Source organism: Odocoileus virginianus, chromosome 24, assembly GCF_023699985.2.
Source record: "Odocoileus virginianus isolate 20LAN1187 ecotype Illinois chromosome 24, Ovbor_1.2, whole genome shotgun sequence".
NCBI lineage: Eukaryota > Metazoa > Chordata > Mammalia > Artiodactyla > Cervidae > Odocoileus > Odocoileus virginianus.
In genome coordinates this window covers 10,911,442-10,927,272 of record NC_069697.1, presented here as the reverse complement: position 1 = coordinate 10,927,272, position 15,831 = coordinate 10,911,442, and the positions used below count along the sequence as shown (strand labels likewise).

At 37.5% G+C, this 15,831-nt stretch overlaps 1 protein-coding gene and 1 long non-coding RNA gene across 7 annotated transcripts in view; one reads left to right on the top strand and one right to left on the bottom strand.

Annotated features, from left to right (window-relative positions):
• Nucleotides 1-15,831, bottom strand: part of METTL25 (methyltransferase like 25) — a 121,804-nt gene that overhangs the window by 85,488 nt on the left and 20,485 nt on the right. For all 6 annotated transcript variants that reach the window (XM_070454285.1, XM_020913319.2, XM_070454284.1 and 3 more), the window contains exons 2-5: nucleotides 13,098-13,262; nucleotides 12,527-12,633; nucleotides 7,759-8,349; nucleotides 4,512-4,659 (exon numbers count right to left, since the gene is read on the bottom strand). In XM_070454285.1, the coding sequence (XP_070310386.1) occupies nucleotides 4,512-4,659; nucleotides 7,759-8,349; nucleotides 12,527-12,633; nucleotides 13,098-13,262 (1,011 nt within the window). The remainder of the gene's footprint in view (nucleotides 1-4,511; nucleotides 4,660-7,758; nucleotides 8,350-12,526; nucleotides 12,634-13,097; nucleotides 13,263-15,831) is intronic.
• On the top strand, nucleotides 382-2,235 carry LOC139030802 (uncharacterized). The gene is made up of 2 exons (XR_011483187.1): nucleotides 382-1,423; nucleotides 2,095-2,235. It is a non-coding gene; the product is annotated as an uncharacterized lncRNA (long non-coding RNA).

The following is a 15,831-nucleotide window of genomic DNA, read 5'->3' as shown; positions in this document are numbered from 1 at the left end:
AAACCCCTTTGAAGATACGCTCCTCATGCTTCACTGGTAACAACTGTCTCATATCCATTCTTAAATAGACGGAGGCATCATAGCTAATTTAGACTGAGAGTCACGTATTTCTGAGGTGACAGCAGCACTCGGTCTTCCTAATAACTGATGCTCGAACAAAGTCATAGTTCAGTTAACACAGAAGGAGAGAGATGTGGATCTGAAGAGGCAACCAGTAGTGTTTCTTCAGCATATCTTTACCTTGACAGGAAAAACAACCAAAAGAAGTTCTCTCTCCAGCTTCCATGGAAAGAAATAGTATCAGTATTTCAAATTAATTGTGATAATGATAGTTAATATTAAGACAAAAGACTGAAACAAGTCAAACTTGGGAAAACATATATATTCTATAAAGCACTGCAATAAAACTGTTTCTGTTATTTCATGTTCTCCTAGGAACTACTGGCTCATAATGTATAAATATCTAAAAGCAGTTTTTAAAGCATATGGTAGGACTTTGGCATTCATAATTGCTCAGAGAGTTTCGAGGTGTTTTTGAAAATTAACATTCATGACAGACCACCTCTATGGTCTACCACAGTGTACTAGCTAAACATATTCATGTAAAACACATATTATTTACATAGTACAATATCATCACAAAAAGTTGCAGTGTACTTGGCAGACTTTTCTACTATACTATGTTGGACTATTAATAACTCAGATTTACATCCCAAAGGCAATACTGCCCCAATTCAAACTTGAAAACAGCTGTGCAAACAGAGGGGTAGGGGCAGGTGTGTAAGATATGAGGGGAGCAACACATGATGCACTTGATTATTCGAAGACATCACTCCATGGAAAAGTGAGTGAAGTCGCTCAGTCGTGTCTGACTCTTTGCGATCCCATGGACTGTAGCCTACCACGCTACTCCGCCCATGGGATTTTCCAGGCAACAGTACTGGAGTGGGGTACATTTCCTTCTCCAGGGGATTTTCCAGACCCAAGGATTGAACCCGGGTCTCCCACATTGTAGGCAGATGCTTTATCATCTGAGCCATCAGGGAAGTCCATCACTCCATGGAACCTAGTCCTAAATATGTGACAGGAAACATGCCAAGCTTGCCCATGCAAACATCTTGCTCTATAAGTTAGTTTATCTTAATATTATGATCAAACTGTACAGTGGTAGATTTCTATTTTAGCAATACTATGAATGCTGTACATACAAAATAAGTCCACATCCGTATTCCATCTAGACACTGAAACTGTTATAAAGGATCCAGCTAGACAACCAGAGTTTAGAAATACTGTTATAAAAATTACAGGAGATGGTTCATATCTTCTCTCCTTTCACTATAGGCAATGGCAAGAAAAATGAAGATGGGGTGTGGGAAAGAAAGAAAGGAGTGACTTTTTGCCATCCAGTTTTTGAGAAGAGAAGGTACAACAGTCCAAAGCTAGGCAAAGCTCAACATAAACCTAGGTTGCTTTTGTTTTTCCGATCACTTATTTTTCTACATTTTCCTCCTACCTTTTGGCTTTCAAACTCTCTGCTTTAAAGTATTTGAAGGTAATCACCTTGCATACATCTCCATCAGCTTCATCATATCACTCAGTCCGGTTCCCTCCTGATTATTCTTTGCTTTCTTAACAAGCAAGACTCCCAAGCCTCCGTGCTTTTCAGGTATTTTTGAGGGAATCAAGTAACATTAAGATAATACTAACAGCTTTTGCCACTAAAGTCTAGTTCATAGATCTTAAGCCACTGAGATCACAATCTCAATGATTTCCAATGGTTAAGACATTTTTGACAGGAAGGCCTTTGCATGAATTAATTCTGCCTACAAGCAGGGAAAATGAGAGTGTGTAGCTGCCAGTCAGTCATTAACAAACATTTCCAACACTTTTTCTTGTCTGAGTTCTGGGGCCAAACTCCTCCTATCAATGGTTAACAAGGGCAACTGCCACTCAAGTATCTCTTCAGCACACATTGTACAAACACTGATCAGCATGAACCATGTCTGAGGCGATGTACTGAGTTCTGAAGATAAAAAAGTAAACAAAAACTAGTGTCTACATTCTGAATGCTCTTTCTATCAAATCTTTCCACAGCAGAAATGAAGCGGCAAAGCTGAAGATGTGCGGACCGATCTTTCTTCAGATTCTGTGAAAACCTCTCTAGTGAACATGCCTTATTCGAAGATATTTTTTCATCTCAATTTGCATACATGGTCAATAAATACTTCTAAACAATTTATGAGTGTATCAGAAAAGGTACCTAAGTGGTCTCGTAACACAAAGGACTTTCCCCAATCATTTAATTTAGCTCTAAAAATATTTTCTTCTCTTATGTTTGTTTATACACATTATAAATAAATGTAACTAAGAATATTAAATTACTATTTGCCTAGAGAAGAGTGACATAAAATGGACTGACAAAGAAGCAACTAGTGAGCAACTAGTCAATCTCTTAAACTGCTTCCTACCCTGGCAAGTGGTTTCTGCCAAACCCTTTAAGAATAAAATGGAAGAACCAGACAAAGGATGTAAATTGTACCAATACCATTTCCTAGTTGTCATGCAATAATGATAGCCACTTAAATCTGAATTTCTTTACATATTCAACAAAAATCAGAGAATAAACAAAGTTACTCATAAAGCATACTTATACTAGACATGTTGATTTAAATGTACATTAAGGAATAAACATCTCAAATCAGTGGAACCAGCTCTGGGGATCGTCCCAGAGGGAGAGTCAGAGGTGGAAAAGTGTGTGTGACGGGGAACAGAGCACACTGCCAGGAAAGAGGACCCCATCGTGTGAAGGACAGAGACAAAAGTCTGAGGCCTGATACACAGCAAGGTCTGCAAGGGTCCAGCAGGCCCAGCAATGGCAGTCTTAAGATGGACCACCTATAGGGGAGAGGGGAGCCTTTTGGTGGCAGGTGGTGGTGGGGGGTGAGGTGGAGGGGGATGATGTTGAAGTGAAAGAAGGAAGCAGGGAGCTGAAATTAAAGCTCTTACACTATAAGACAGTATTTCTGAACTGAAAGAGTGGCTCCATCTACTCCCAACTGGGCCAGTTGTTAAAAAAAAACCGTTTCACTGTACCTGTAGAACAGGAAGCCCTTGAAGAACAAGAGCTTCCCTACATAGAGTTTTATGCTTGCTGAGCCAGGAGAACACTTTCCATTTAATATTTTGAAAGCTGTAAAACTGTGATTGCATTAAATGTTTTGGTTTTTTTTCTTCCCCCCATTTCTTTTAGGAAAGAGGTACAAAAAGGGTTATACACTAATGTAAATATTTGGTTATATACTATAGAGTAAACAAAAAATTTTAGGTTCACTTTTTCCCCCAAGTTTTATCTTGAAAATTTGTGTACTCAGAGCAAAGTTGGAAATATCAATATGACAAGCATATTTTCCATTTAAATTAAACTATTGTTAACTTTCTGCCAATTTGCTTTCTTTCTCTCACTCTGTGTATCTCTACATATTCACAATTTTACATCTGCATATCTTTTCTAAAAGATAGTTTTTAAAACACTGACATAAAAATATTCAAACTCCGCTCTTCACATAAACTTTTGCCAGTTTTAAGGAAGACCTCTGTTTTACCCAGCCAAATTTCAGTACACAATAATAATTTTTACCTCCTGGACATGACTAAAGAAAAAATAATCAAAATTTCATACTCATCTGGGTTTTATAACTGAAAAAAAAGAGCAAAGAGTGCCATCCATACTGATACAACTTCCTGGCCTAAAAATTCCTGGCAAGGGACACTGGATATTGATAAATAACTCATTAAACTAATAGAAAAGAGAACTGCTAAAACTACATAATGACCTAATGTGATACCATGTCTAATAGAGAGATATACATATAAAATGGGTCAAAAGGAGGAATTTCTGGAGCTGCTCTAAATGAAGGACTGGAGGAGCTTTCAGTCTTGTCCATACTCTGACTTCACTCCTCAGGTACCTTCTCAGCCCAAGGAGCAAATAGTTTGAATACTATTATTTTAAAGCAACTGCAGTCTCCACCTTTTTGAAGCATAGTGTTTTAACATTTCAAAATAGAGTAAGAAACTTTTCATGAGGGAGAAATATCAGTATGCCTTACAAGATGGAGAAGGGTTTGGAAATGAAAGCAAATCTTGTCAATTCTATATTTATGACAAAATAACTTAGCTTCACTACATTAGTAAATGTGTATCTGACAAATATTTTTAAATAGAAGTTCTCTAAAACATGTATCACACAAAATTTTCACATTTGCAGTTTTTGGCACTCTTTAAGACCATACTATGATTAAAAAAAAAAAAAAAAACTATCACAAAATACACCACAAGTGACAATGCATCAATTTTCATTTGATGTAACATTTCTAAAATTTCAAGAATATCAGATCTTATTTCAAATGGTAATTCAAAATGACAATACTGTCAACAACAAAAAAGAGGGAGAGATAAAGCAGTCATTTTGCTTGAATAAATAAAATCATGAGACACGAAGAACTTTGTACCTTTATGTGGGTTTTCAAACTCTTCAGATAAGAGGTGATAGCAGCAACCCACACTGCAAACTCCTTTGACTTCAGACTTGGAAGTGAAAATTCGCAGAGTATTTGGAGCAAGGTCACCACAAGTATGTAGACCTACCATCAAACAATCCTTTAAAGATAAGAAGAAAAAAAATGTTGGAAATTAAAAAGAGGGGTAAAACACATTTCAGGTGAAAACTGTATATGTTTATCAGAATGCATAGCTTTAAAAAAATGATAAAGTTCTAACTAGAAAGTATCATATGTCCCATTTTCATAACATAATTATTTCCTATATAGGTAAAATGACTGTGATCTTTCACCAAAACTAATATACTTCTGAGTTGATTTTCTAATGCCTTTGGTTACTTGTCCATTTTACTTTTTTTTTTACTGGTCTCTTCTACAATTAATATTTGCTTAACAACTAGTCAAAATAAAGGCTGATTTGACCAATCAAATGTAGGCGGTGTTACTAGGACAAACTTGTGATTTGAGATACATTAATATCTTAATAGTCAATTTTTAAATTGCACTTCACCATTCAAAACTTATAAAACCTGCCATACAAGAGAAATTCAAAAGAAATTAAGCCTTGTGAAGTTGGCATCTCTACTCCAACATCAAAAAATTTACTTAGTTCACTTACACCAAATATGACAATATTAATTCCAAATAAAAAATGTTGCTCTTAATTTTATAACATGAATTATGTAAAATTCCTTTGGAATGTTTCTCCTAATTACTCAAAGTCTAATTTAAATGCATACACAGAGTGGTCACACTGGCACGCATTCAAAAGAATTTCGATCAATATGCTGTTTAACTCTTCAGTTCCATAATTTCCTGATCTGTAAAATGAGGCCAATAATAGCATCTCAACTCAATGGGTTGTTGCAAGACTTTAATAAGTTAATACTTGTAAGTGACTTAGTAAAATTTCTGGCACATAATAAAATTCAGTAAATGTTTTATATTCTTCTCATATCAGGTTATTATAAATATGATGGATATTATAAATATTTAAAATAGACATTAAGTTGGGACTCAAATATATTATTAAAACTATTTTAAGAACAAATATAACTACTTCATTTGAGTTATTTTACAAAAAATAATACTTTAGCTCATATAATCTAGATATGTGTGTGCCTAGTTGCTTCAATCGTGTCCAACTCGTTGGGACTCATGGACCATAGCCCTCGAAGGCTCCGCTGTCCATGGGATTCTCCAGGCAAGAATACTGGAGTGGGTAGCCATTCCCTTCTCTAGGAGATCTTCCTGACCCAGGGATTGAACCCAGGTTTCTTGCATTGCAGGCAGGGCTGAAGTCTAACCTTTCTAAAGAAAAGAATTGTACCTGTACACTGCTTCAACCTGATAAAATATTCAGTTGCTTCAATCATTATTCTCTTCAAAGCACATTTTATGAAATGTGCAATTATTTTGCTTTTCTCAGTGATTACACTGCTTGGGTAGATTTTACTGAGATGTTTTGTTATAAATAATAAGGAATTCAGAGAGAAAGGGTTTGTTGCTAATTAAGGGTAGATCATAGAGGTACAAATCTCTCTTTTTAAGCTTAGCTCTCCCTAAAGACAACACAAAAAACATTTAACCTCATTCTTTACTGTATTCATTATACAGGGTTGGTTAATAATATCAGCAGGTAGCAAACAAAAATCTGCAATTAGCATAGTATCCTAATAGCAAAATATTTAAGAATTGCATGTGTGTTGTACAGTGGGGAATAGAAAGGATAAGAGGCATTGGTCAATTTGGTTATTAAATTACTGATTCACTAAGAAGCCAAGAAACAATCTTCCATCATATATTTTATCAGCAAATTATTATAAAAGCTTGCATACAGTTTTGATCATATACTTTTCAGATGACTCTTAAAAGCAAAAATAAATGATAATAAGCACTAAAAGTGTATATATTTTGAAGTCAAATTAAAGTAACTGGGGTTGTTTAGCCCCAACAGAAGTTTAAGGTGTAACTTAATTACTGATTTCATATATAGGAAAAACAATTAATGAGGATTAACCAGTTTTCCACAATTAGTGAAATACAAAAATTCCTGGAAAAAAGAAAAACTCCCCACTCTAAAATGACAAAGTACTAAAACACGGGTCAGCAATCAAACAAGGATTTAAACTCATGAAGAATTCTAGGATCTTTTGCTCATTCATTCTTTAGGGAAGACTTTTCCAAAAATTTAACAAGAGTAGAATATCATAACTTCAAAGGCTACCTTGATTTCTAAACAATGAGTTAGGCCAAATGATTCTAGAAACTCCTCTAATATTGTTTTAACATACAATGCTGCCTTTGTTTAAGATACATTGTCTCTTAAACATTATAGGACTCAGCATACTTGTAGTTTAGAAAAAGCTGAAAATTTTTTAAGAATTCAGAAGCTACTCTTACTCAATACAATAGAAATTTTGGTTACCAAGGCTACCATTAAACATAATGTTGACCTTGTGCTCACGTTTGAGCTCGTGCTTAGTCGTGTCAGACTCTCTGCGACCACACGGACCGTAGCCCTCCAGGCTCCTGTCCATGGGGATTCTCCAGGCAAGAATACTGGAGTGGGTTGCCATGCCCTCCTCCAGGGTTCCTCTGGACCCAGGGATCAAACCCAGGTCTCCGCATTGCAGGTGGATTCTTCACCATCTGAGCCACCAAAGAAACACAAGAATACTCGAGTGAGTAGCCTATTCCTTCTCCAGGGAACTTCCCAACCCAGGAAACGAATTGGGTCTCCTGTGTTGCAAGCAGATTCTTCACCAGCTGAGCTAATTGAGCTGAGCTAATTAATTGAGCTAAGCCCAATATTGCCCTAGATACATCTTTATTCCAAATGTAAATGAAATGTAAGAATTTTCTTGGAGTGGAATTTGAAAAATCCATCAATTGCATAGTGAGAACTTAGCTAACTAGCTTCTGTATTTGTACTTATGTTTAATTCAGGATTAAAAATGAGGGGAGGGTAAGGGCACCCCATTCTGGAAAACTATGACTGTCAGACTGTCAGATTTGTACTCTTATCAGATTTTGGTACCTATAGAAATCATGAAAGCCTGAAAATTTTATTTTCTTGGTTCTTTCAATTAATGTAATCAAATAAGATATGCAGCTTAAGTAAACTAATATTAACATTTAATTCTATGTTTTACAGCCTTTACATAAATCAAATTACAGAATTCAAAACTGAAATCACCTCCAGATCTTTAATAATATCATGTAGTTCCGAATCAGCAGTGATAATAGACGTTAAAGGTGAATATATATTTGATTCATTTGCCTTTGAAGTAATTTTTATTCTCTCTTTACTTGCTTCAGACATTTTTCTCTTAGGTATTTGGGATGAGGAAGTAGGGTCTATGGCGTTAACAGGCAAAAGGTCTCTAAGAGAAAAGGCATTTTCAAAACACAAATTTTCCTCTTGGTGTGAATAAACCTTTAGGTTTTCCATTTGTCTTCTGATGTCAGAAATCACAGAACCTGAAAACTCCGATGAAAAGCCTGAGGTGGATGGCTTCCCTTGACCTGTGGTACTGTTGGTACCTACGCCCTCGGCGTCTGCTTTACATTTAGCTTCTTGCACTTTCCTTTCTTTTGCTGTTTGTAATGCCAGTCCACTGATGTCTGGTTTCCACCGCCTACGGTAGACTTTCCAATGCTTCTTCAGTTTCCTGTTTCTCTCCTCGGCTCCACGGGTATTTGAGGAATCGATTCCATAAACTTTTAAGCCGTACTTTAAGGATAAAAAGGAGCTTAGGTAGCCTTTTCCAGAACCCAGGTCAATTATCTAAAGGAAATCAGAATGAATTAAAGGGATTTCAGTTAGATGGTAACAGCAATCTAAATTTTTTTAAAAAGCAAGTAAATGGATGGTTGTAAAATTTATACAACCTGTTATGTTTTACTATATTTAATTTTTGATCCCATTAAAAACAAATAACTCATCATTTTTATTCAATATTTTAAGAGAAGTTCTAAGCAGTGTAATAATAAGTCAAGAAAAAGATGTAAAAGATAAATATTGAAAATAAAATTGTCTTTCTTCACTAGAACATTTATGTGTGACCTAAATCAAATCCCTTATGATTATTCAGTGGAAGTGACAAATAGATTCAGGGAATTAGATCTGGTAGACAGAATGTCTAAAGAACTATGGACAGCTGCTCCTAACATTGTACAGGAGGTGGTGACCAAAACCATCCTCAAGAAAAAAAAATGCAAAAAGGCAAAGTGGTTGTCTGGGGAGGCCTTAGAAAAAGCTAAGAAAAGGAGAGAAGTGAAAGGCAAAGGAGTAAAGGAAAGATATACCCAACTGAACGTACAGTTCCAGAGAATAGCAAGGAGAGATAGCCTTCTTAAGTGAAAAAAGGAAAGAATTAGAAGAAAACAACAGAATGGAAAAGACCAGAGATCTTTCAAGAAAACTGGAGATACAAGGCAACACTTCAAGCAAAGATGGGCACAGTGAAGGACATAAATGACAAAGACTTAACAGAAGCAGAAGAGATGAAGTAGATGTGGCAAGAACACAACAGAAACTATACAAAAAAAGGTCTAAATACCCAGATAACCATGATGGTGTGGTCACTCACCTAGAGTCAGACATCCTGAGTGTGAATCCAAGTGGGCCCTAGGAAGCATTATTATGAACAAAACTAGTGGAGATGATGGAATTCCAGTTGAGCTATTTTAAATCTGAAAAGATGATGCTGTTCAAGTGCTGCACTCAATGGCGTGCTGCGGTTCATGGGGTCGCAAAGAGTCGGACACAACTGAGCGACTGAACTGAACTGAACAATATGTCAGCAAATTTTGAAAACTCAGCAGTGGCCATAGGATTGGAAAAAGTTTGTTTTCATCCCAATCTTAAAGAAGGGCAATGCCAAAGAATGTTCAAACTACCATACAATTGTACTCATTTCACATGCTAGCAAGGTAATGGTTAAAATCCTTCAAGCTAGGCTTCAACAGTATGTGAACTGAGAACTTTCAGATGTACAAGCTGGATTTAGAAAAGGCAGAGGAAGCAGAGACCAAATAGCCAACATCCATCAGATCAGAGGAAAAGCAAGGGAATTCCAGAAAACAACTACTTCTGCTTCTTTGACTACACTAAAGTCTTTGACTGTGTGGATCACAACAAACTGTGGAAAACTTTCAAAGAGACAGGAATACCAGACCACCTTACATGCATCCTGAGAAACCTGTATGCAGGACAAGAAGCAACAGTTAGACTCTGATATCGAACAGTGGACTGATTCAAAACTGGGAAAGGAATACATCAAGACTGTATATTTTCACCCTGCATTTAACTTATTATGCAGAGTAAGTCATGCAAAATGCCAGGGCAGGGAATGACTAAGAAGCTGGAATCAAGGTTGCCAGAAGAAATATCAACAATCTCAGATAGGCTGATGATACCAGTCTAATGGCAGATAGCAAAGAGTAATTAGAGCCTCTTTATGACGGTGAAAGAGGAGAGTGAAAAAGCTGGCTTAAAATTCAACATTCAAAAAACTCAGATCATGGCAGCTGGTCTCATCACTTCATGGCAAACAGAGGGGGAACAATGGAAAAGTGACAGACTTTATTTTCCTGGACTCCAAAATCACTGCAGACAGTGACTATAGCCATGAAATAAAAAATGCTTGCTCCTTGGAAGAAAAGTTATGACAAACCTTGAGAGTGTATTAAAAAGCAGAGACATCACTTTGCCCACAAAGATCTGTATAGTCAAAACGACAGTTTTTCCAGTAGTCATGTATGGATTCGAGAGATGGACCATAAAGAAAGCTGAATGCTTAAGAATTAATGCTTTCAAACTGTGGTGTTAGAGAAGACTCTTGAGAGTCCCTTGGACAGCAACAAGATCAAACCAGTCCAGCCTAAAGGAAATCAACCCTGAATATTCGTTGGAAGGGCTGACGCTGAAGCTGAAGCTCCAGTACTCTGACCACCTGATGCAAAGAGCCGACTCACTGGGAAAGACCCTGATGCTGGGGAAGACTGAAGGCAGGAGGAGAAGGGAGCAACAGAGGATGAGATGGTTGGATGGCATCACTGACTCAATGAACAAGTTTCAGCAAACTCTGGGAGATGAAGGACAAGGAGGCCTGGCGTGCTGCAGATCATGGGGTCACAATGAGACACAACTGAGTGACTGAACAACAACATGAAACATGCTATTTCAAATTTTTTCTCTGCACTTTAGAAATTAATCTGTTTTGTCAATTGAAAATTATTTATTATATATTTCATATAAATAAATAAGTATATTCAAAATGAAAAGTTATAAAGGACAACAACAAATACCCATCAAAGATTTAAGTATAAGTGATTTATTTGGGAGGTGAAGAAAACACTGATAGGGGAAGAGAGAAGGAAAAAAAGAGAAAGGAAGGCAGCCCAACAACAGGTGTGTTTGTGGGCAAAACACAACTTTAGAACAACCTGGGTTTAATCCCACTGGAAAACTCAGAGAGTCAGAGTAGAACATATACCTCAGAGTCAAGTCACCTGGAAAGTCTGGGAGTTGATGTATTTGTTTATTAACTTGTATTAGTCATTAATTTAAGGATGCACACAGGGAGGAATTAATCCCCAGAATGTGTATGCAGGCAGTGCCATGCTTCAGCACACAGAGAAAATCCACAGGGAAAGAAATACAGCAACTGCCAGGTAGAAAGCAGCCGGACCACCACGACGTGGTAAGGCCCAATAGTATCTGAGTAAGGCATCCAGCAGCATCTGCTATACCCATGAGGCCACCAGCCAACCTAGGGATGGGTGTATTAGTAATTACATTCCATATAACCGTGTTCCTTCCATATCCTATCTCTCTGCTTCCCCTACCAGAGCTAACAACTATTATCAGATTATTGTCTATGATTCCCTTGCTTCTTTAATGGTTTTTTTTTGCATATATTTTTTTGCATTAAGAACACACCATTATTTTCTTTAAGAGCTTTTTAAAAATGATATCATGAAATATGCAGTCATCAGTAAATTGCTTGTTTTCCCCATTCATTTGTATGCTTCTAGTATTCCTTCATATGTTATGCACAGCAGCAGCTGGTTATGTTTTACTGTGTACTTGCCCCCTTTACTCTGGCTGGGTATCACCATCACGGTGAGCCTGTTACTGATCCTGACAGGTACTGCTTGGGCATGACACATGGAGAAAAAGTTGAAAGCTACTGCCTCAGCTCTTGCCTTAGTTCCTATCCTCAAGATCTGTGTTGCCATAAGTGGTTCTGCAAGCCTGGCTCAAGCAGTGATCATTTTCTAACCATCCTCAAACTCTCTAGAAGTCTGGGAGAATACATGGAAAAGATTCTAACACCTCTTCAAAACTGAAGAAGGCAGAGTCCTCCATGACCCCCATAAGATGTTCTTGTAGGGATAAGAAAAATGACTGTTTTTATAGGCCAACATAGGCAATCACTGATTTTATTTTCGCATCTGTTTTCAGACATTACTACCTTTCACAAGGCTATTTTTGACAACAGGAATGCATTATGATTCTGACACTATGAAAGAATCCAGGTTTCTCTGTGTTACAATAATGAGGCAGATGCCCCCGACCACAGCTAGGTACCCCGCGTCCTTGGGAACACCTAGCAGTAAACAATTCTGCAGGAAGTCATCTTCATAATGCTGCTTCAAGGTAGAATTACAACATAAGATAATTACCATAGCTTCTATCCACTCTGAAAAGAGTGAAATTTGTAGCAAAATATTAATAGCCATATCTTCCTTTTAGTATAAATTGGTTATAATTGCAGTGTATTAGGTAGTGAGAGCATATTTAAAGGGTCAGAAATGATGTGACGTATCTCACATTAGCTATTACTTAATGACGTTTTAAAGACTAGATGAGGGCAGTAGAAAAGGAAATTTGAATGATACCCGCCAAAACGGTAATAATTTTAACACGAGAATATATAGGGAAATACTCTTATTACCTGCTTTATTCCACAGTATTCAGCAATACTGCTAATGAGTTCTGACATTGCCTGAACTTCGTGAGATTTTTTCAAATTCATAAACTCATCAAGTTTCACATTTTCATCTGAACAAAAATAGAACAGAATTAACATACTACTACTAAAGAAATAAAAGTGGTAAGAATCATCTGTTGATCATGTTTTCTATAATTAAATATGAAAATAATACAGAGATCTTATTGTGGTTTCTATATGATAGTTATTGACTAGTTTAGCTATTATGAATCAAGTTTGAATTAATAAAATGAAAAAGACTCATATAATATTATTAAAAATGTTTCTTGAAATATAAAACTATTAACTACAAAGGAAAAGACTGATAACTAGTCTACAATGCAGGAAAAAAAAATGTGGAGATTTATAACTGAGTTGTTTGTTTAATATGGCACATGAGAAAATCAATTCATTTAGAACAGGTAAGTCTACCAGGTCTAACCAATTAAGAGCATGTTGGAAATATAGACATATATGAATATCATATTACTTCTAAATGGCTAAAAAACATACATACACACACAAACACACCTACCAGTTCTCTGTTTTTGATTTCCATGAAGGGCCACAAGTAGTTGATCAAAAGGAGTACATATTCCCAAGTTTTGTACAGAATAATACTTTGCAGCCAGAGCAAATGCTTCCACATTCACCAGCTTCTGGGAAGTTTCACAAAATATTTTTGGAAAATCAGTAACATCTAAAAAATCAAGATAAAAAGGGAAACATTGGCAACAAAATAAGCAATTACTAGCTAATTGGTTGGAGATTTTAAAAACAATCAACGACAAACAAATATTGTATGTTAATGCAGATATACGGAATATAGAAAGATGGTCCTGATGAACTACTTGCGGGCAGCAATGGAGCTGCAGACAGAAAACAGGCTTGGGGACACGGAGCGGGGGAAGGAGAGGGCGGGGCAGATGGCGGGAGTGGCGTGAAACACATACTCTGTCATACGTAAAACACAGGGCCAGTGAGAATCTGCTGTGTGACTCAGGAAACTCAAACTGGGGCTCTTAAAAACCTAGGGGGTGGGAAGGGGTCACAGGTGGGAGGAAGGGGACATATGCACGTTGCTGTTGCTAAGCCACTCAGTTGTGTCCGACTCTTTGCGACCCCATGGACTGCAGCACACCAGGTTTCCCAGTCCTTCACCATCTTCCAGAGCTTGCTCAAACTCATGTCCATTGAGTCGGTGATGCCATCCAGACATCTTGTCCTGTGTCGTCTCCTTCTCCTCCTGCCTTCAATCTTCTTCAGCATCAGGGTCTTTTCTAATGAGTCAGCTCTTTGTATCAGGTGGCCAAAGTATTAGCGCTTTGGCTTCAGCATCAGCATCATTCCTTCCAATGAATATTCAGGGTTGACTTCCTTTAGGATTGACTGGTTGGATCTCCTTGCAGTCCAAGGGATTCTCAAGAGTCTTCTCCAACACCACAGTTCAAAAACATCAATTCTTCAGCTCAGCTTTCCTTATGGTCCAACTCGCACACCTGTACATGACTACTGGAAAAACCATAGCTTTGACTACATGGACCTTTGTTAGCAAAGTAATGTCTCTGCTTTATAATACGCTGTCTAGGTTTGTCATAGCTTTTCTTCCAAGGAGTAAGCTTCTATTAATTACATGACTGTAGTCACTGTCCACAGTGATTTTGGAGCCTAGAAAAGTCTCTTGCTATTTCCATTGTTTCCCCATCTATTTGCCATAAACTCATGGGACTGGATGTCATGATCTTCGTTTTTTGAATGTTGAGTTTTAAGCCAGCTTTTCCACTCTCTTCTTTCACCTTCATCAAGAGGCTCTGTAGTTTTTCTTTGCTTTCTGCCATAAACGTGGTATCATCAAATATGTGAGATTATTGATATTTCTTCTGCCAATCTTGATGCCAGCATTTTGCATGATGTACTCTGCATATATGTTAAATAAGCAGGGTGACAATATACAGCCTTGATGTACTCCTTTCCCAGTTGTGAACCAGGCTGTTGTTCAAAATCAGGTTCTAACTGTTGCTTCTTGTCCTGCATACAGGTTTCTTAGGTAAGGCAGGTGGTCTTGTATTTCCATCTATTTAAGAATTTTTCACAGTTTGTTGAGATCCACACATTGAGTACGCTTTAGTGTAGTCAATGAAGCAGAGGTAGATATTTTTCTGGAATTATCTTGCTTTTTCTCTGATCCAATGGATGTTGGTAATTTGATCTCTGGTTCCTCTGCCTTCTCTAAATCCAGCTTGAACATCTGGAAGTTCTGAGTTCACATACTTTTGAAGCCTAGTTTGAAGGATTTTGAGCATTACTTTGCTAGCATGTGAGATGAGTACAATTGTGCAGTAGTTTGAACATTCCTTGGTGTTGCTCTTTTTTGGGACTGGAATGAAAATTGACCTTTTCCAGTCCTGCGGCCATTGCTGAGTCTTCCAAATTTGTTAGCATATTGAGTGTAGCACTTTAAAGCATCATCTTTTAGGATGTGAAATAGCTCAACTGGAATTCCATTACCTCCACTAGCTTTGCTTGTAATGATGCTCTCTAAGGCCCATTTGACTTCGCACTCCTGGATGTCAGGCTCTAGGTGAGTGATCACACCATTATGGTTATCCTGGTATTAAGATCTTTTCATATAGCTCTTCTGTGTATTGTTGTCATCTCTTCTTAATACCTTCTGCTTCTGTAGGTACATACTGTTTCTGTCTTTAATTGTGCCCATCTTTGCATGAAATGTTCCCTTGGTATCTCTAATTTTCTTGAAGAGATCCCTAGTCTTTCCCATTCTATTGTTTTCCTCTACTTCTTTGCACTGATCACTTAGGACAGCCTTTTTATCTCTCCTCGCTATTCTTTGGAACTCTGCATTCAGATGGGTATACCTTTCCTTCTCTCCTTTGCCTTTCACTTCTTGTCTCTTCTCAGCTATTTGTAAGGCCTCCTCAGACAACCATTTTGCCTTTTTCCATTTCTTTTTCTTGAGGATTGTTTTGATCACCACCTCCTGCACTGCCGGGAGCCAGCACACGAGATCCCACCCACGACAAGGTCGTGAGGAGGAGACCTGACAAGCAAGGCAGATCAGGACTTCAGGGATTTCGAAAAGCTGCCCTGACGCTCACCTTAAAGATGCTCTCTGTCTTTCTGATGCTTGCTATATTAGACTACTCCCTAATTTCTGTGACAGAAGGCCTTCCCCCATCTCTCTCTAAACAGAATCAACTTAGAACTTTAATTAATATGTCCCCTGGACGGCGGTATCCTATAAGATTATC